The sequence below is a fragment of the Athene cunicularia genome (genome assembly GCF_003259725.1).
Source record: "Athene cunicularia isolate RWA chromosome Z unlocalized genomic scaffold, athCun1 chrZ_part1, whole genome shotgun sequence".
NCBI classification, from domain to species: Eukaryota; Metazoa; Chordata; class Aves; order Strigiformes; family Strigidae; genus Athene; species Athene cunicularia.
The window spans coordinates 14429488-14450280 of record NW_020799142.1 but is presented as its reverse complement, the minus strand read 5'-3'; the positions used below and the strand labels follow the sequence as shown (position 1 = coordinate 14450280).

General features: G+C 35.6%; 2 protein-coding genes across 8 annotated transcripts in view; both read left to right on the top strand.

The window, feature by feature from the left end:
- IPO11 (importin 11) overlaps positions 1-20793 on the top strand; it is a 333704-nt gene that overhangs the window by 303593 nt on the left and 9318 nt on the right. For all 7 annotated transcript variants that reach the window (XM_026865717.1, XM_026865716.1, XM_026865713.1 and 4 more), the window contains 2 exons: positions 16584-16679; positions 20144-20228. In XM_026865717.1, the coding sequence (XP_026721518.1) occupies positions 16584-16679; positions 20144-20228 (181 nt within the window). The remainder of the gene's footprint in view (positions 1-16583; positions 16680-20143; positions 20229-20793) is intronic.
- LRRC70 (leucine rich repeat containing 70) lies at positions 7720-10104 on the top strand. The gene has a single exon (XM_026865726.1). It carries the CDS (start codon positions 7726-7728, stop codon positions 9649-9651), a length of 1926 nt encoding a protein of 641 aa, XP_026721527.1. The 5' UTR covers positions 7720-7725; the 3' UTR covers positions 9652-10104.

Here is a 20793-nt window from a genome sequence, read left to right as displayed (position 1 = left end):
GTCGTGTCAGTGATTGGCCTGGTCGTGTCAGTGATTGGCCTGGTCGTGTCAGTGATTGGCCTGGTCGTGTCAGTGATTGGCCTGGTCGTGTCAGTGATTGGCCTGGTCGTGTCAGTGATTGGCCTGGTCGTGTCAGTGATTGGCCTGGTCGTGTCAGTGATTGGCCTGGTCGTGTCAGTGATTGGCCTGGTCGTGTCAGTGATTGGCCTGGTCGTGTCAGTGATTGGCCTGGTCGTGTCAGTGATTGGCCTGGTCGTGTCAGTGATTGGCCTGGTCGTGTCAGTGATTGGCCTGGTCGTGTCAGTGATTGGCCTGGTCGTGTCAGTGATTGGCCTGGTCGTGTCAGTGATTGGCCTGGTCGTGTCAGTGATTGGCCTGGTCGTGTCAGTGATTGGCCTGGTCGTGTCAGTGATTGGCCTGGTCGTGTCAGTGATTGGCCTGGTCGTGTCAGTGATTGGCCTGGTCGTGTCAGTGATTGGCCTGGTCGTGTCAGTGATTGGCCTGGTCGTGTCAGTGATTGGCCTGGTCGTGTCAGTGATTGGCCTGGTCGTGTCAGTGATTGGCCTGGTCGTGTCAGTGATTGGCCTGGTCGTGTCAGTGATTGGCCTAGATAGGTGCCACGCTGAAAGCTAAGCACTCTCCTTTTGCCAATAAGTGTTACTAATGCTATGCTTATCATTCTTGAATTGGAGGTTGCCCAGTTTGCTTTTACTCAGTCAGTGATTTCCAAAATACTCCACTGATTTTGGTACTTGAGGATAGGCTCATTTTTGGCGGAGCTACCAGTGTAGAGTGGTACCACTCCAAAGTAGAGGAGACTCTACTAAGCTTGAAATACGAAGCATTTTAATTGGTCTTGTCTTTCTCCTTTTTAATTTGTGGTACACAAGTAGTATTTCCAGATGCCATTGTCAGTTTTCCCCCTTTGAGTCAAATGTGTTTTTCTGGAAAATTATTGTGAGGAAAAGCTTAAGAACATAAGAGGTTCTCCAGGTTGCTCTGCTCCTTTCTAATTATTATGTAAATGAATGTCTGCTTTCTTTTGCTGTGTATCAAATCTGATATGTCAGCCAGTATGAGTTCTGCCAGTTAGATAATTGGGATTCTGTGAGAAAAAGTACTTACAATATGCAATTATAAGTCTTCATTAGGTTATTACAGATTTTTTTTTCTGTCATTTGTTAAAGTTACCTTGTTAGAAATTTAATTTTCCTCTCAAGACATTGTCTATATGTAAAGTTAGGAAATGGCAAGAAAGTGCCTAATAAAATGTTACGTTCTTCAGGGTAGCTTAAAATTTATAAAGTCAAAATTTGTTACATAACTAACTTGTATATCCTTCTTTCCTTATAGGGATGATAGTCTGAAGTTCTTTCCCTATCTTCCACACCTTTTTTTAAATTCCTGTAGTCAAAGGTGTGCTCACCCATGCATCTAATAGAGTATTAGTATTAGTATTAAAAGGAGCTCTTTAAATTATGATTTTGCAGCTGTTGTCCGTGTTTGGCCTTGATTTTAGTTTGCCTGACAGGTAACGGTTTTAATGCTATGAGTGAAAAATGTGTCTTTGGTCTTAGTCTCAGTATCAGAGTCAGCATCATTCAGAGTGTAACATGTAGTATGGTGACTTCCTTAATTATATGTCACATCACAGCATTGGCAAGAAGATGCAGTCTTTAAACTTTCCTTGCTCACAGTCTCCATTAACAATCAGGTGTAGGAGAAAAATTAATGTGGACTGGTCAGGAACAAATGATCATTTCCTCTAAGACCCATAACGCTTCTTTACAAGTGAAAATGTACTGAGTGATGACAAGGGATTATGTCACTAAATGCAGTTGAACTGCTGCAGAAAACAACATGCAGTCATAAGCGATTGATTGCTGCTAACATGCTTTTGTTTGTGGCCTATATAAAGAACCCCAGAATTCTTTCCTAAAACTCTTCTAAATGTAATCTACCCTAAAATTGAATGTTTTAGTTATATGAAAGATAGCAAAAGATGGTAACATACTAAGCAGCTTTTTTCAAACATTTTATCTTTGTCCTTTGTAATGTGCAGTCTACATGTTTGCAAATTGGTTATTGAATAAGCAGTGACTAAAGCGTAGCATGTTACTAAAGATGTGTTACAATCTTGTGATTTTTTACTAACTTTTTAAAAAAGAATTAATACAGATTTGTACCTGGTTTTCCACCTGACTTTGTTCTGAGCTGTTTTGGTACAGGTACTTATCCCTCTGCCCTATACTTTGAAATATGAGACTGCTTGAGAGTAGCTGAGATTTTTGGTGACTTTTCCTAACAGTGCCAGACTATTATGATAACAAAAGTGGTTAACAACACAATTCATGTCATAGAAGAACTTCTTCAAATAAGTATTTTTTTTAGACCTTAACATTTCATATTCAAACAATTTAATGATAAGATGAAGGTTTAAAGCAAAACATCAGGTTTTGATATTAAGGAAATACCTAGTGTAAAGAATGTTTGTATTTTTTAAGGAAGAAATAGCTTTTTTATTTTCTGTATGGGTATTCTCTATAGTGGTTTTCAGGAAGTCTACTAAATGTTTGGTCCTCTTTTTGAAAATTTTTAGAAGCTATCTGTCACAAGTGCATGCCCATCCCATCTCCTAAACTAGCAGGCAGTGTGCTGCTGAAAGCTATACAATTGCATTTAGTTTTGAATCAATTTCTGGAATTTGAATTGGTTATTCTGCTTGAAATTTGGGAAATTACTTTGCTTTGAGTTCTTTAAACCTTTTGAATTGCATTCATATTGAGTACATTTCTTACTGCTTTTTTAATTTGAACAGTTTACTAAATATTGCAGTGAATAGTAAAAGCTGAAGCTATATAGTTATTGTCAGCATATCACATCTGTGGGTTTCATTGATGGCCAACCTTTTTTGTTATTTTGTTCACAGATTTATTGCTCACTCCATAGAATACTATTTTTGTAATTTTGCATGACAAATGCAGTTTATTGGTGCAATAATTATTTACTGTTAGGAGAGAAATTTGCTCTAGTGGTTTCTTAAAGTGAGCCCTTAGTTTCATAAGAGCTTTCTGTCATATTCTTTTACTAGAGCCTAAAGACAAATAAGATTTAGAGAAGGGAAACTTATTTTCTTATCCTCAATGGGAAAAATAATTCTATAGTTTTCATTTCTGTTTCTCAGCATGTTGCAAAACCTTCTTGGTAATTTAATCAATAATAAATGACAAATTTAGAAAGGAAAATAAGTTACAAAGACAGCTTCATAATTTTGAAATAGACTTTGTGATGTATGTTTACATATACAAATGTTTAGTACTGTGGGTTTATTAAACAGGAGTGGTTTTGCATTTGATTAATTTCTGTGACTGTCCTTTGTAACTAACTCTTGCTATTATGAGAATGGAATAGCACTCTGTGGAACAGAAATTTTCAGTAACTGAAGCAATATTTTTACTTAGGCAGGAATATGAAGTAGGAGAAATCTTCAATATGTGAGATTATCTCAAAATTTCTGATTATATGGATGATAATGAGAAAAACAAGGGATTTTGAGGTCTGCTAAGTTAACATTAATAAGGTGTCCACAGCAGATGTTACTGGATATAGGTAAGTGAAATAACATTAAATACTGATATGTATGCTACCCAAGCAGTATGTTGGTAGCTGAATTATTTTGAATTGTGCTTTTATCTGGAGAATGGCGTGGGCAGAAATTGGTAGGTATTTGAAATCAAAACAAGAAAGTTGTATCGTAGTCCACCTGTGGAGAATTAAAAGAAGGAAGGAAGACCTGCAAGAGGAGGTACTTGCTAAATATGTGGTGGGAGAACAAAAGATAGTTTCGCTCTTCTAAGTTCAAAAGAGTAATTACAGTGCTGAAAACTGGTCATCCTCTGTTTTGTAAGCCTTAATATACTTTTGCAATGATTATGATAATGAAATCCCTCTCCAAAAATTGGCTTTAATATGTTTTAAAGCTGGGTAACTTCAGAGCCCATTTCTAAAGTTATTACACGTTTTTCTGCTATACATAAATTGGAGTTGGATGACTGTTTTATGCTAGCTAATATTCATAACCTGGATTATATTGACTTTAATCTAACATGGATCAGTGAGAAAATAGAGGTGGTTTGGAAAGCCTGCACTGGATGCAGTGCTTGCATGTTCTTTCAATTACTTTGACCTGTCATTTTATACACATTTTGATAAATTGCTGTTGCTGAGACTTCATGCTTGTATTGACAAGGAGTCATTGTTGAACTAGATTTTAATATATTTAAAAGTAATAACATTAGTAACTTTATCAATGTTAGCATATTAAGATAAAATTCACTTCGGGTTTCAAAAATAATTTTCTCTTCTGCCATATGAAGCTGTATTCAGATATAAACCTGGCATTTCTATCACTGGACAACAAAATTTGCAGCAAAAAAATACATACTATTGGAACTGGCTAAACTTGTTTGAAAGAAATGTTTGGGATTTTCCTTACAGTTTTCAACTAGTAATGAATTTCATTGTTTAAGTACAGGACAGTTTGAGAAATGCTGGTCCAAGTTATATGTGTATCCCAGTCTTTTTTATGGTTTTCCCAAGAATTGTATCAGCTACATGGAATTTTATTTTGCCTTTTGATTTTAACAGATACTGCTTTCAGATACTTTAACAGTGTGCATTATTAATGAAGCAATACCTGGAAATTATAATCTGATAGGCTCTGCAGGCCTCCAGGCGCTGTGTTTACAGAAGTGTAAGACAGGACTTTCTCCACATTTCCTAGTGCAAATTGAAAGGAACTGTGATCTGAATTATGATTTTTTTTTTTTTTTCTTCCTCATTCTGTACATGGGATTGGAGAATTGCAAAGGTCAGTGGTGTGCTCAGAACCACAGTGGCAGCTAAGGGTTTGAGCAAAGTTTTTATGAATATTGATAAGGTACATTTAGTACAAGACCATGGATACATCCAGCCACTTAATGAGCACCAGCTTTCTTTTTATCTGGTCACTATATTGGTTTCTTTTTATTTCCATGCTGTCTGGTATCACATAGAGCTTCAGCAGTTTCTTCAGTCTGTCTAAATAAGTTAATGCTGACATTTCTCAAATAGGAGACCTACTGATATTTGCCTCTTAAAACTTTTTATATTGGGAGTTGCTTCTTTTAGACCTGTGGGGTTGTTTCACACAGAACATCTTGGAAGAAGTAATTTTTAATGATTTCTTTACCCAAGAAATCTTTACCCAAGATTTCTTTATCAGCATAAATGGGCTATAGGTGATGAAGCTTCAGTAGGAGATAATTTCCTGTTTGAAGTAATTTTTCATTTTTGATCAATCTCTTGGTATTATTGGGTAATATTTTTCTGTTACTGTTCTCTCCCGTATATCCAGGATACTTCTATAATCATGCTGGGAACTGTTCAAAACTATTTAGTGTTTTCCCTTTAAAGAAATGACATACTATTTTATTTTATTTTATTTTTGTTTATATCAGTGAATATGTTAAATACCATGAAAAAATGTGAAAATAAAGTTAAATATAATGAACAATTAGTTTTCCTATTGGTTTAATGGTCTCAGAAAAAAAGAACCAAATGCAGTTCAGATTCTGTGTCGTAACTGATACAGTCTTTGTCTAAAGTGGCCCATGGATCAGTTTTACTGGTCCTGCTGATTTCTTACTTTAGACTAGATATTGAGATGTATGTTCTACTGATTTACTACTTCAGACTAGATATTGTAAAAGGTATTGACTCTGATAGAAATGAAGGTAGTTTTTTGTTAATTTTTGTCTTTTTAAAAAACATTCTCCTCATTGCAAAATCTAGATAATTTTGGCCAGCTCAGGTTAAAAAAACTGAAGTTAAAAAACCTGAAGTATTTCTCTTGATACGGAATGCTTTACGGATTTCAAACAGAAAAAGCCAGTTATATATGGTCAAAAGCATTTTTTTAAAACTTCCAGAAATCTAAGTTTCTTTTGGCAGAATTTGGAAGAAAGCCTCTTCAAGACATGTCCTTGTCTATTCTGCTTCCTTTGTTCAAGTGCTTCATGCATTTTGCCCCTTACGTGAACTTGTGCTTCCTGTGGGAGAGCATTATGGCCAAAGCGACTTGATTCTTCTTGTGTCTCTTCCGTGGCTATGGCTACTGATGGGCTTTATCTTCATTTTGCTGAGGGGAAGATCTTGTTACAATACAGATAATTTATTTTATAGTTACATTGCTATTTGTAGGTGTAGTCTCTAATCTGCCATCTCATTTTGTTATTTCCCCTTTCCTCCTTTGATGTGACTGGATTTTGCAGATCTTTAGTCCTTGTGAAGGATAAACAGAGGATGTAATCTCCGGTATTTAAGTGAGTGGGATATTTATAGCACACACATTTGCACTAAGTGTTTATCTGCACAAGGGACAGGGCAGGAAACAAATGGTGTGGACCAAAGGTGTGGCTGTCTGAATATGCAGTCTGTTGTAGATAAATTGGTTTTAAAAAAAAGTGGTGTAAAGTGAGATTTAACAAAGTGCCTTGTTCATGTCTGAAATACTACTATGCAGCAGTTCAGTACCACATCATGTGTTTCACATCTCAAAGATTTCGTGGGTTTCCCTGAGATTGCTGGCAGGATGTGCCTTGCCAGAATGCAGGAGGTACTGGGGCTCTGCCCTCCAGACCTCCCAACTTCTCCCTCTCTGCTGGGCTGCTAGAGTGTGGCAGCAGAGTTTGGATCTGCAGACAGACAACAGCATAAGCATTGCTACTGATTTAATAAAACATTTTGGATTCTGGCTGAAAGATAAAGGATTTACAGATAATGCAGTAGTGCTGTTACAAATAGGTATGCTTTATTCTAAAAGTTATACCTAACTTAGATAAAACACTTTTGAGCTTTCCTAGTTAAAAACAGTATTTTAAAAACCACAAATCGGCAACTGTTACAAACTAAGATAGTTCTTGGTTTTCTAGAAACAAATAATTTAGATTTCCTTTCCAACAATATTCTGAAGCATAGATAAAATGGCTTCCTGTCTCAGGGTTTCCTGTATCCATGGCAACCTGACTTTAACCACTTCTTTCTTAGTTTCCTGAGCAAACATTTGCAAATCCTGGGGCAAAATGCGAGTGCTCTAGTACACGGCAATACTGCCTTTACAGAGGTTTCATCGATTCAGCTTCTAACTTGGTCCAGTGAACTGCAAAACAGCAAAATAACAGAAATAATGAACTTCACATTTGGGGTAAGGAATTGTTTGTTTATTTTGAATGTAATTCAGCTTTAAAAAAGTAAAATTCGAATTATAAATGAGCCTCCAGTGGACAGAAACTTGTTTCTAGTTGGCATTTCTACCTGAATGCTACTGAAGCATTTTCTCGGCATTCTTAACTATAATAAATAGTTAATAAGCAATATTGTGAATTTACTAGAAGCTGTTATTTTGGCAGCTTAGTTACTTTCATGCTGCAACCAGTTAAATATTTTCTGGCTAGGCTGGCATTACATTCGTTTCATTGTTCATCTACTTTGACAATTTTTTCAGTGTAGTTCAAACTTATACTTGGTTTTGTTTTTAAATTGCATATTTGACATCAGAGGTGAATATGTAAAATACCAGTCTTGAAAACAATGCTTATATTTTAAAGTCTGTACATGTAGAATCTTCAAACTTTTGAATTAATAATATTTATAAACTTCTTTTTATCTCTACTAGCAAAGTCAGAGATGAGTGAGAAGGCCAAAGACAGGGATATGTGTGGTCTGCAAAGTTCTCCACCCTGTCTGGGAGCATTCCTGCATATCCTTAATTGTTTTCTTTTGTTGCTGCTCCAGAAGGAGGCTCTTGCCTGTCCAGCTGCTTGCCAGCTCTGCACAGGGAGACAAGTTAGCTGCCGTAATTTAGGGCTTTCAAGCATCCCGCAAAACTTCCCCAAAACGACAGTTCTTGTGTACCTCAGTGGCAATAATATATCACGTGTCACTTCGAATGAACTAAGAGGCCTTCAGAAACTTGCTGCGCTCTACATGGATAACTCCAGTATTTCGTATGTACACCCGAAAGCTTTTGTGGAACTCCCCCAACTGTGCTACTTACATCTAAATAACAATAATATTAAGCGCCTGGATCCAGGAATCTTTGAAGGTCTTTCCAATCTTCACTGTTTATACCTTCAGAATAATCAAATAGCTTTTGTTTCCAGAGGATTATTTAGTGATCTCCTTTCTGTTAGATATTTAACACTTCAAAGAAATCGTATCAGTGTCATTGGAAGTGGGACTTTCTTGGGAATGTTAAGTCTCCAAACACTTAATTTAGCCAATAATAAGATTTCACGGATATCAGATTCAGCATTTCATCATCTTGAAAATCTTTCGTATTTGTTCCTTGAAGGTAACAATTTAACACTTGTGCCATCGAATGCTATTGGAAGGCTCAAAAATCTTGAAAGACTGTCTTTGTCTCACAATCCCATTGGATCAATACAGCCTTTTGCGTTTAAAGGACTTAACAAGCTTAGATATCTGTCTTTAAAAAACGTAAAGCTAAAATGTATTGCTGTAAATGTGTTTTTTGGATTAAACAATCTTAGGCAGTTAATCTTAAGTTATAATGATTTAGAAAATATAAATTCCAGCACTTTTACTTTATTGAACAATTTAACATATCTGCAGCTAGACAGAAACAAAATAACCAGTATTGGCGATGGTACCTTTGAAAAAATGGGACAGTCACTTAAAATACTCAGTCTAGCATTTAATAATATTACAGAGTTACAGCCTGAAGTTCTCAAGCCCTTAGTGTCTTTAACTCATCTACAGGTCAGTTATAATCCTTGGAACTGCAGCTGCAAAATGCTTGGGTTACTTAATTGGCTAGCATCATCACCTATTGCTGTAAAAATTCACTGTCAGAATCCTCTGAGTATGCGTGGTAGACCTTTGCATTACATTAAGTGGACTCAGTTTGCAAACTGCAGTAGCCCTACTGCGAGCCCAGAAACAGCTTGGAGTCTAGGATATGTAGGTGTCCATCACAGCACTACCACTTTGCTGATGGCATGGCATAAGGGAAACAGGCACAACACATTTGAACACTTTGTCAATGCAGAAACAAAATATGTTGCTTTCTGGGAAGGAACTACAGCTACATCTGCTAACCTGTTGCCCTATGAAGAAAATGCTGCTGAAGTTCCATCACGGGCAACTACAGTATTATCAACATTACCAGTGCAAATACCAGTACAGATTATACCTGTTAACAGAACCGTAGAAGGAAAAGTATTCTTTCCAACAGATGCTGCTCCTGTATCATTAAAAACATCCCTATTTTGTACACAGCAGGTTGAAAAGCTGAATCAGGCTTTTGACATTTTACTAGCCTTTTTCATTCTGGCTTGTGCTGTGATCTTGTTCTTAACTTGTAAAATTATTCAGTTTAGGCAGAAATTAAAGGTAATGGAAAACTCAGGGGAAAAGAGAATAGAATATTATGGGTTTTATCAGCCTGGCAGATACAACATAACTGACCCAGTGCAGTCTCTAACTCGGAATTCAATGGAGCATTCAGAACTGGACCAAATCAGGCTGCTCAAGCGAACAGCATCTGAAAGTCAGGCACAGGTCATATTGTTTGAACATTCGTCACTGTAATTTATCTAATTTGATTTGACGTTAACTTTATTGTGATCTCAAATCTCAAGAAAGCAGGAACCTAATTTTCTAAAAATACATTCACTGATTAAAATGAACTGGTTGATACAATTGTGGAAAATGGTATAATTAGGGTTCTGTGTCATGTGCTTCTTCAATGTTTTGAAATTGATTATTTTTTAAATTAGATGACATTTAGATCTGACATGGGTAGGTGTATTATCCTCTGTTCCTGTTGTAGGAACCTTTCACCTGTAACTCAAGTATATACGCAGTATAAAGTACACATTTATTTTTCTTTTACAATACTTAATAGCATAAGTTTCTATAGAAATTCCATAGCTAACTGGAAGCTTGAAGCAAGCAAAATATCAATTTTTATCAGGCTCATGAAGCTAAGAAACCCATGGGATGAGAAAAAGAGCAATGCTTATTTATTGTAATATAGTTTCAACTCTGCCTCTATTAATAATCACTGGGGGGGGGGGAAGCATATTTATATCTAGCATGTTCTCAAGGAAAAGAAGAATTTAAAACAATACAATTTTTATTGATACCAATGATATTTTAATATACAAAGTTGTGTATTCGGTCTATATTAATGAATATATTAAAGTGATTTTTTTCTGTATCTGTATCATTTCATGATAATACCTGAAAATGGAGTTAATAGGGAAACTAAATTTCTATTGGATTGAAAAATTGACCATGTTTATGTCTAGGGTCATAGAGCTGGTTAATTACTGTAAATAAATGATATTTTGTCATTTATATAGTGAGGGAGTTTTGGGCTAGATAAGACAAACTGAAGAAATATGCTACACTTTAAATATATAATTCTGGATGAATTGCTGATGATATTTACGTATTTCCGGTGTATATTTGGAAATGTCAAGTTCAAGTCAAAGTACATTTTCTTAGTGAATACCTAATTTTTAGACTTCATCATCAAAAGATGGATATTATTTTTACTATACAGTTTGCATTTGTTTTAACTTTCAATTTCTATTTTCAATAATGATGTTCTGTATACATGATTGTCAGGTTATATCTAGTGTATTGTAGCTTTATTTTCAACCTGAAATTCTGTATGTTTTTTTCACTTCTTACTCCAGTAATTTAAACTTTATTCAAGAAGAAGTCATAAAAGTATGTTCTAAATATTCCAATCTTGTAAAACTTTCAGCTAGCTGAATGGCATATTCTATATGTCTTCTATAGGCCTGTGCCTTAGACTTCAACCACTTGATTTGTAAGCAACACAAGTTACAGTTAGATCGTTTTGCTCAGGGAAAATTAAAAATGTTTTGGTAGTCTGTCCTCCATGGGGTCCATTTAAGTTATGTAGAAGTATCTTGCTGTTCCAGGATCCAGCCTGGGGACTGGGGTGTTCTTCAAATGAACCAGAACTGCTCTTAGAGTTCTTGTTCTAGCCTGCCCACTTTCTGCTGGTGTAACTCGTGTGTGGCCATGTTTTGCTGTTCTCTGTTGTCCTGTTTGTTCATTTCCAGGAATCACACATATTATTTGCTGCCAATATATATATTGACCTTGACTGCACTGCATGGGTGCAAATGTGCAAGCGTGCCTCTGTTGTTGCTTGTTATGTTTGTCTGTTGAATGTGATAAATCATTAATTTACTATATTGTAATACTATATATTACTGTAGCTTACTGTATAAAAGAATATTATATTAATGTTCTCTTTTATAGAACACTTAATTCAACTACTTGGGCAAAAGCTTAAACTATTTTGGATTGCTTGAGAGAAACAATTTCCTCATAATTTTCTACTTGTAGATCAGATGTTAAATGTAATGGGCAAATGCTTTTTAGGAGGGAAAACATTGATTGTAATTAATGCTTAACTTTTTTTTGGTGGCTAATCCATTACTGTCTCTTTCTCTTCAACCAATTTTTGTTACTTTCAGCCTCTCCTATGTAATTCCTTGTGATAAGTGATGAATTTGTTTCCATTTAATAACAGCTGCTCAATCAGTGATTACACAGTAGTAGGTTCTGCAGTTTTATGGGCTGTGTTTCTAAATTTTCAATTTCATATGAATGTATTCAGAAATAATGGACATTCAGTGGAAACTAGTTACGTTTTCACTGCTGGAAATGATGCTGTGCCATTATTAGAGGAGTTTTGGGAGTGGGAAAAGGTTGAGGCTGAACAAATGTAGTTCTCAAAGAAATCTGTTAGGGGATAGCTCTGTTTTAGGCTCTGATTTCCACAGTTGCTCTCTACAGAAGAGCACAAGAGATTCCTTCTGAAGGTGCATCCTGTCAACTGACAAGCTGCTCTAGGAGTTTTTTGCCAGGTATGAGTCTCACCATCTGTACTGATGGAGCATGAAAGAAAATCGATGCTGTCGACTGTTTGTGCAAGCAAAGAACTGAAGCAGTTGGAAGCCATCATTTGGAGTGGAGTCATTCTCCAATATTCAGCTTGCCAACAGTTTGGATTAGACTAACAAGTAACTGAGAGATTCATTCTGCAGTTCTGGGGGAAATGCCCTTCTTCTTTTAGTAGCTTTTGTGTTTAACTGTTCACACTAGGAAACAGATCCTTTCATTTACATGTGTGATTCATATGTCTTAACTCTTAAAAATCATTAAAGAATATGTTAGAAGACTTAGTCTGCCCTCATGAAGTGACAGGGCACTTTGGGATCATTAAGCTTATGGTCAGCCATAGGACTCCTTGCAAATGTTGCCTTAGCTGCTACACTGCTGATTTAGGAGCTCATTAGCACTATGCAGCTCCTAAGGGGGGTGTGTGTGTAATAATAATTTACATTGCTTGGAGTAAATTCAAAGTAATCTCCATTTGCTCCACACCATCTCTTTCCTTGGCTAATGGGATATGATTAAAGAATTAATTAATCTTTCTCAAATCTACTGTGCACTAGTAAAGATATGAAATTCAGCTTTTTTCTTTTTTGGTGTTTATTGCTTTATCCTGATAAATGTAGAAAAGCAGAAAAGATTTTCTCCTTTTCCTTTTAATGTCTAAAAAAGTTTGTTTTCTCATGCAGAATTTTTCTTCCCTTTTGGATAGGCTGAGGAAGATGCATAGCAGATACGGGGACCATTTTATTTAAGTAACCCTGAAAATTTATCATGGTATATGCTTTAGGATGATGATAAAGCTTTATTTACAGTGGTAGTATGTGTAATTGTAATCTAAATTCTAAAATTTTGCATAAAACCTTAGAACCCAGTGTTGAATCGATAGCTGAGTGTATTGGAGATGATAAACAGAATGAGAAAAAAAATATTAACTTTTTTCAGAACAGATGTGGTCTTTTCTTTGAAAGGCTTTTATTGTTTTATCTGTCAAATGATGCAATCTTAGAAATAAAAAAAAAAAAGTTTGAAATCTTTGAAATTAAAAAAAAAAGTTTGAGATTATTCATCTACAAGCTGCCCTAAGTGTTTGCTACATTTAGTTTTCATTATAGGCAAGGTGAATTTTATTTACAGACAGTATAAAAGATCCTTTTTCTAATAAAAAAATAAAGTTAGTGTGTTAATTACATTATTTGAAAGTGGGTTCTGGAGTGATTTAGATCTAACAAGTTTATAGAAGTTAATATCCTCTAATTCTGGGCCTGTTTGCTAATTTTTGCTGTGTTCCAAATGAGATTTTGTCCTGATAACTTAGGGAAAACGGGTAGTTATAAAACCAGTTATAACCTGATACCGGTCTTTGTTCCATGCTCTTCTGAATTACCTGCAATCCAAGGGGAGAGCTGCTTAAATGGTGCCTTCTTCCTGAGTTAACATTTCAGTATGGACAGTATTAACTGTTCTGTTTTGAAAGTTCATCTAATATATTGTCCCCGTCTTTTCTGAATTTACTCATATGACTATAACACACTTCTTGCAACAAGCAGGCTAATTTTAGTCTGTAAAAACATATTACGCTAATTTGTATGAAAACGAGGCCTAATGAATTTTTACAATGCCATTGAACTTTAATTGTGGTTTCTTTTTTCAAAGCACAAAGAGCTTATGCTGTCTTTATTTTTCACCAGCATGTGTCTTGTATTCTAAAAATAGTTGCATTGTTTAATAATGCCATACTTGGTAAACATTTCAGTGAGTCTTTGGTAGGAGGAAACTTCATGTCCCATTTAAAGGCAGAAAGAGGAGGGAGAAAAGAGAAGGTATTATCTTTACTGAAAACTGCAGGCAAGAGTTGCCACGTTTTGAAACATTTAGCTCTGCCTTCCGCAAAAAAATAAAAATTAAAAAAAAATCACTGTGAATTTTCCATCTTTCACTGAAGAAAGACATAAAATATCATTTCTCACTTATGCCATAAATGTAAAACATCCTCTGTAAGTAAAGAAATCAATGATTTCTTTATGTGCTTTGGAGTTAACTATCAAGAACAGTACTTTGGGTCTTCAATCACTACCCTCGTTGGAAGTATCACAGATCTTTGGAAACAAAAGTTACTAAAATGGGCCTCCTTCTCTACTCCTATCAATCTGAAGTTTGAAAAACCCCCAGAAAGTTAATGGGCACTATGCCTATAGTATTTATTTACATGAATGGTTAATTAATATCCCTGAATAGATTGACCATAATTAGTTCTGCAGCTGATGAAAAAGTTATGCCTTCACTGGGTCAAACACGTTTCTCCTCCCCAGTATAAAATTTCTGTGGCTGTTAGGGGATTCTTCATGCAGCTTCGATGGAAGAAGTGTAACTACCAGGTAATGGATAGCAATCTGTATTATTAATCAAATGGTGCATACATACAGGGCATTGTTTACTTTTCAAAGATGCAAAATGTTTGCATTTGTTCTCTGTTGAATGCCCTGTGTCCTCTGTTGGAATGAATCTGAAGACAGCTGTTTCCTTTCTCATGTTGGAAAATATTAACCATATTAATGGCATTTTCCTAGAGATGTGTTTCAAAAACAGTATGAGGTAAAAGAGCTTTAATGGGAGGTGTGCTAGGTAGGAATCTCTGAGTCGAGAGTCAAGTAAGGAAACCTGCTCTATCTCCAAGGGCTCCTTCTGCAGGCAGTGCTCACTTTCTCAGTGGTGCTGTGTGGTTGGAAGGCTGTTTTCTTGCTGTCTGCAGAACCCCACAGAGATTGTCTCACAACATGTAATACTTCGCTGTTTTGGATGAGATGGGGAAGCTTTTAGGCAAGGGTGAAGGTTTCTTTTAAAAGATAATACTTGACAATGATAATAAGAATAAGCCAGACTGACTGAAAATGTCATTTTTCATTTTATGGAATTTAAGAGTTTCAAGTTTCTTTATATGTAAAGTACAGTTCAGATCCTGGCATTTCATAGTAGCTGAATAAAAAAGGGAAAAAAAGTAATCCTTTGGAAACAAAGTTGTCATGAGATGAATCATGATCTTACCAAACAAATTTAAGAAATTTTTTTATTCTTACTATTCTAATTTGATATGCATTTTTTCCAAAGCATCCATTGCTATATGGAGTCTGTTCATAATATACATAAAATTTTGTTGTACATCTGACAAGTTTTTCAAATGCAATAGCTAATGTACAAGGAGCTACAGTTTATCCAGTTTTTCAGTTTTCATCCCAAGGAAGAAAAGAAAATGAAAAAATATTAATAAATAGATTTGTCTACATTAGAACTGGAAGGACCAAACTAAAATACATGAACTTAATTTTCAGTACCTTTAGACAAATGCGGAACATGTCTGCTTCTGTCTAGTAGACAGCAGGAGCATCTTTCTAGGAAAATTAAGCCTAAAATTCCAAACAGGTATAATAAATTGTTTCAGTCAATGCCAGTCCCAGGAAGAGAATTGTACTTTACAATCACCAGTTATGACATTTCTCTTTCTTTGCTGCTTATAGCTAGAACTCTTGCAGTCTTCTTGAGATGAACATCTTTTCACTTGTGGTATGACTTAACCTTTTGTAGTTCACAGAGTAGGAGTCCATGCACCAAAGGCCCACAACAGTGCATCTCTGACATTAGACCCACAGCAGCAGGAAATTCAGCAGAAATAGCAGTCCCAGCTGCTTTCCATTAACTAGGAGCTGTGTCACCTTCTTTTTACATCATGGGAAGATCATGTTTCTATGTCCTTATACTACAGGCACATCAATTCTCAAGGCAGGGTCAAGTGTCTAAATGTAAGTGTTTAGTGTCATTTTGGGTGATGGGGAGGTATCCAGTCTGGCCTTTAGCTCATGTTGGTGAAATGTACTTATGTCTCTCAGGTCCTGAGTGATACCTACCAGCCCTATGCAGTTGTCTTAAATAGCCTAGTGTTTCAAATGGCGGGATGTGCCTGTGTTTTCAGTAGCGAAAACCTACCTCACCTTTCTCTCTATAGTCAGGGCTGTGGTGTTCATGCAGAACTGGGTGCAGATATTTTTCACCTTGCATGGGGAGTCATTCAGCTGCTTAGGAGGGTGAAAAAATACTCCTAAGTCTGGACAGAGAAAACAATAAGAGTCTAGCATATATACAAGCTGTCCCTTGCTCAGGGGTTTCTGTATAGATTTTGCATTGAATAGTGATGAGAGAAAATGTGTAAATGTGTTAGAAACAGAAGCCAGGACTCTGACCTCCCTCCTAGCAGCAGTATGCCCTCCCTGCTCAGTTCTTGCGTCCTGTGCTAATGTATTTTTTCTTTTGTTCAATTTGCAATTATTTCTAAGTTTTCAACAGTAACACATGAGGCTTTATTCTATGTAAGAATAATGTTTATTGAGTATTTTTAAAGCCTTTATGAAATTAAAAAATAAAAATCAGCTGCTTGGTAGCATGCTCAGCTAAGCATAAGCAATGAAAATACTGCTTAGCAAATGTGCTCTACAGTTATTGAGCAAATTTCCTGTTTAGTTCATTTAGCGAAGTCACTTTCCTGTTCTTTCCCAATGTTATCCAAGATAAATTTTGTTCTTTTCCAGTGTTATCCATGATAAATTTTGTGGTATCATCAACATTTCAGTGGAAGGCCTGCATGATGTTATGAGTGAAGATCCTGAAACGGAAACATACAAAGAGTAAGTGGAAAATCTAATTTTTGTGGGTTTAAAAGTAGTAGTACTGTTTTCACATATAGTGTTTTGATTGGAAAAATACTTAGGCAGTTGACATACAAGAGTTCTGTTTTCACAGGAGTGAATGTTTTAGTAAGATAGGAAATTTTTGGTCTTAAGAAAAAATAATTTTAATGATGGGAGGAAGGGCTTAAAATGTCAGTCTTATGTTGCTCATTAAGTTAGCTACTAAATGATGTGTTAAAATGTTTGTATGCTTAGATTTGATTTTTGATTACTTGGCTATTATATGTAAAATTACAATCCCACAGGCTTGTGTGCTTATAGGGTGGTCAGTCACAGTTTCTTTGAGTGTGGCATCTGGAGTCTAACCAAGATCTTTTCCTAAATGCTGCAGCCTCATTAAGTGGTCCTAGCGTACAATACTTCATGGCCTGGAGAGATTGAAAAACCTATCCCACAAGGACAATTCTCTCCCTTCAGTTGTTCCACTTAACACACCTGATGCTAGAGGCCATACCTCCAGAGTTTCCAGACCTGGGAGCAAGAGTTTGTGGCAGGAAGGTGATGCCAGGGGTGCTCAGAGTGCACTGCTGCCCAGAAACACACTCATCTTCTGCAGACTCCCAGGTTACTGTGATACTTCATCAAACCTGGAAAAGTAAAAAACCACTGAATAGTAAGGATTTTTAAGACAGATCTTAATGGTGTTTTTTCTAATGATTACCTGGTTTTAGAATGATGGAGAGTTGTAAGACATTAAAAACAGGTGGTCTACAAGATGTACCTACAGACACTATAATAACATTATTTACTGGATGCTAAGAATCAAACGTTTTCTAACTTTCAGATAATTACCTGGTGATGGAACAAACTATATCTGAACTAATTACTTGCCTAAGGGGATGTTTGCTGGCACAGAAGCCAGTTGGCACAGAACAGCCTGCATGCAATCTATTAAGTTTTCCTCCACTTAAAACAGGTGGTATGCACACTAGTGTGCTCTGACGATGTCCATACATGCTGAGCCTGATCTGTGCTCAAGAACTGCTTGCAAAAGTACTTTTTTTTTTTCTATCTCTCAGTAGAAATGATGTAACTTCAAAGTCTGGCAACGTGCTTTGGCACTGTGTTCTATTTACTATCAGAGACAATGTCAGGGTCACTTCTATTTCAAAACATGTTACTTTGCCTGCACTTGTTAAAAACAGTTATCAGAGAAATAAATAAAACTTTTTCCTAGTACATTTAATATTTTAAGCTTGAAGGCCTGTAGAACTTGTCACTGTACTTTTCGAAACTCTGGACACTGTTTTTGCTTTATAAAATATAGGCACACTGAACCAAGGATGTATTCCTGTTGACAGATATTGAATGGGCTGTTTGAAAGATTTGGACATTTGTGTTCTACATTTTGACATCATCTGAAAGCAAATAAAATGAGAGCAGTCATCTGGAGTTGTGTGCTATTCTGTTTCTGCAGGTTGAAGAAGAATGATTTAAACATGAACTGGCTCAGGAAAAAAAAAAAGTGTACTGTGCTGGCTATCAATAGTATCTAATTACTGTAGTGCAGAGACTAAACCAACATATATACATGTTTAGCTTAGGAAAACCAAAGCTGAAGCAATATAGAACTGCAGCCACTAAAGGATAAAGAAGGGGTAAATAGGCACAGGGAAAACCATACAAAATAAATGATAGCGATGGTTTAAGTGTGAGCTAGCCATGAATACATTTAAAATGGAAATGTGAAGAAACCATTGTAGTTAAAGCAATGAAATTTTGGAAGAGCTGTTTCAAATGCAAAAGTGGAGATAAAGGTCTTGCCAGTTTTTAGATGGAATTTTGATCAGATTCTGAAAATTATTACACGATGCCCTGGCTACAGTACAAAGAGATTACACTCAAGTTTTCCTAGCATTTATATTTTGCATTACAAGAAAGCTTTACAGATTTGAGATTTTCTGGAACAAGGAGCATTCCATTGTTCTAGTCTTGTCTCACCAGTATTCACATTTTTTCAATTTCATCTTACTTTTTTATTCCATCCTCTCCTAGTTTTTTAAATTATTCTCTGGGACCTGAAATTTATCACCATCTGAAAAAGTTAATTCAATCTTATTTGGTAATTTACATATTTTTGTCTCCTTTTTAATAAACTGAGTTGCGAGAGGAGACGTGGTTTTCTGTCTAATTTTGAAAAAACTTAACTCCTTTGGAAGTGGCTTCTATGTTAGCATTTGACTCTTCCACCTTCCTGTTTAGCAAGTGTTTCATACAGCTCTAAACACGTTAACAGAAAACTGAATATATAAGCAGAGTAAATCTTAACATTTTCACATAAAATCGCAACTTCTTCTTATTTCATAACTTTAAAACAAATTATTCATCTTAGCTACAGGAACATTTCACTTGCTAATGGAACCCAGCAATTAAAAATACACAGTAGTGCAGGGCTGAACATCAGCAATAATGTGCACCTGTCCTGGTGCTTTGTAATATGTAGATTATGTGCCATGAAACATACCTAGTATAGGGCAGCAAGTTGTTGTCACCTGAGTGATTTTTTAAATCCTTTCATTTTTTAAACAGATTTTTTAGGAAAACTTTGGTAAAGTGGTGGAATATGTATGTATTCTTTCCGTGTAGAGAATGTAAAGTGAATGGAAGGCACGTTTGCTGTAGGATAGTTTTCACCACAGTCTCTATAAAGTCCATTCAAACTGTTTCAAGAGACAAAAGAACCTCTGGAATTTAAGATTTTTTTTTTTCTGGTTTTATACTTACTACAAAAATAATAGTTACAATTTGGCTATTACTCATGCATATTGATACCTACCAGTTGAGGGTGAAGCAAAACAAAAAATAAGACATTTAAAAGTATTGCTTTACATGCCTAGAAAAAAACTCTTTAAATAAATAACTGCAGAAGCTAACTCATTTCTGTCTATCTAAAATATGATTGTTCTGTGTCTTGCAGATTTTAGTGTCTAGAACCAATAGCAGTGACCACATTAGTTTTCAGATCCTCATTAAAGATCTCACAGGAAAACATGGATGTTATGAGACATCTTTGCTAGTTTTAGATATGTGCCACTTTGATTTTCATGTTGATAGGATACAGAGTGCTTATATGCACTTCCTTGGAAAGACTGAAAAATTCAGGTTAGGACAGTATATTTTTCTATATTTTTTGAAACCCATATAGTCCATTTTCTATATGCAGAATTGCATTTTTAAGCCACAACTTAAGTTAAAATGCGAAGGATAACATTGTTATGTGGTTTAGGTAACACAGAACATGCATTCAGGCTTCTTTAGATTCACTGTTCTCAGAAAAAAATTACTTGCTTGCAGATTGTCTGGCTTTCATCAAACTCTCTTATCTGTCCTGTTTTTAAAAGTGCTTTAAAATAATTTTTAATGATAATGTGTGTTAAAAGTAGTCTTATTTCCATTCTTAGCTGCATGTTGATGTCTCATTTTGAAGAGCTCAAAGTTACAGAAGATGAGGAACCTCCCACAGAACAAGACAAAAGGAAAAAAATGGTAAGTTTTAGATCTGTGTTCAATTATAGAACTGATTATGTGATTCGCTTTCGTCAGACTAAATTCTTTGCCTCTGGATTTGGATCATCTGTTGTTCTTGGAAAATTCATCTCTTGAATTAATAAAAAAAGGAAAATGTTTTGATGACAAAGTTTACAGCCACAATGCTTACGCTTCTGCTTTGCTTTGAAGTCTTGGAAAATGTTGCCAAAGTAAAGATCATCTGTTCACAAAATCTGGACATTATAATACTAAAACACTATAAAAAGCATTTACTGAAAAATGCAGGGAGGTAAAGCTTACTGAAATGTCATTGCAGACCAAATTTATCATATTTAAAACAATCCCAATTATATTGGATTATGTGTTTTACTTGCACAGCTATTGATCCATATGCTTGCATAGAACCTTTTTCTAATGAACTCTTAATAAGGAGCATTGATTTAGATGAAGATTAGGTACCATGTAATTGTGCTATTTTTGTCCAACCCAGTCTGTGAATGTTTCATAATTTTAACTTATTTTTGCAAGAGATCAGAGAAAATGCTTCCTCACACACAAACTG

Bases quoted from the DNA above. Each gene is read 5' to 3' on its own strand.
- LRRC70 (XM_026865726.1), top strand. From the start codon at position 7,726: ATGAGTGAGAAGGCCAAAGACAGGGATATGTGTGGTCTGCAAAGTTCT.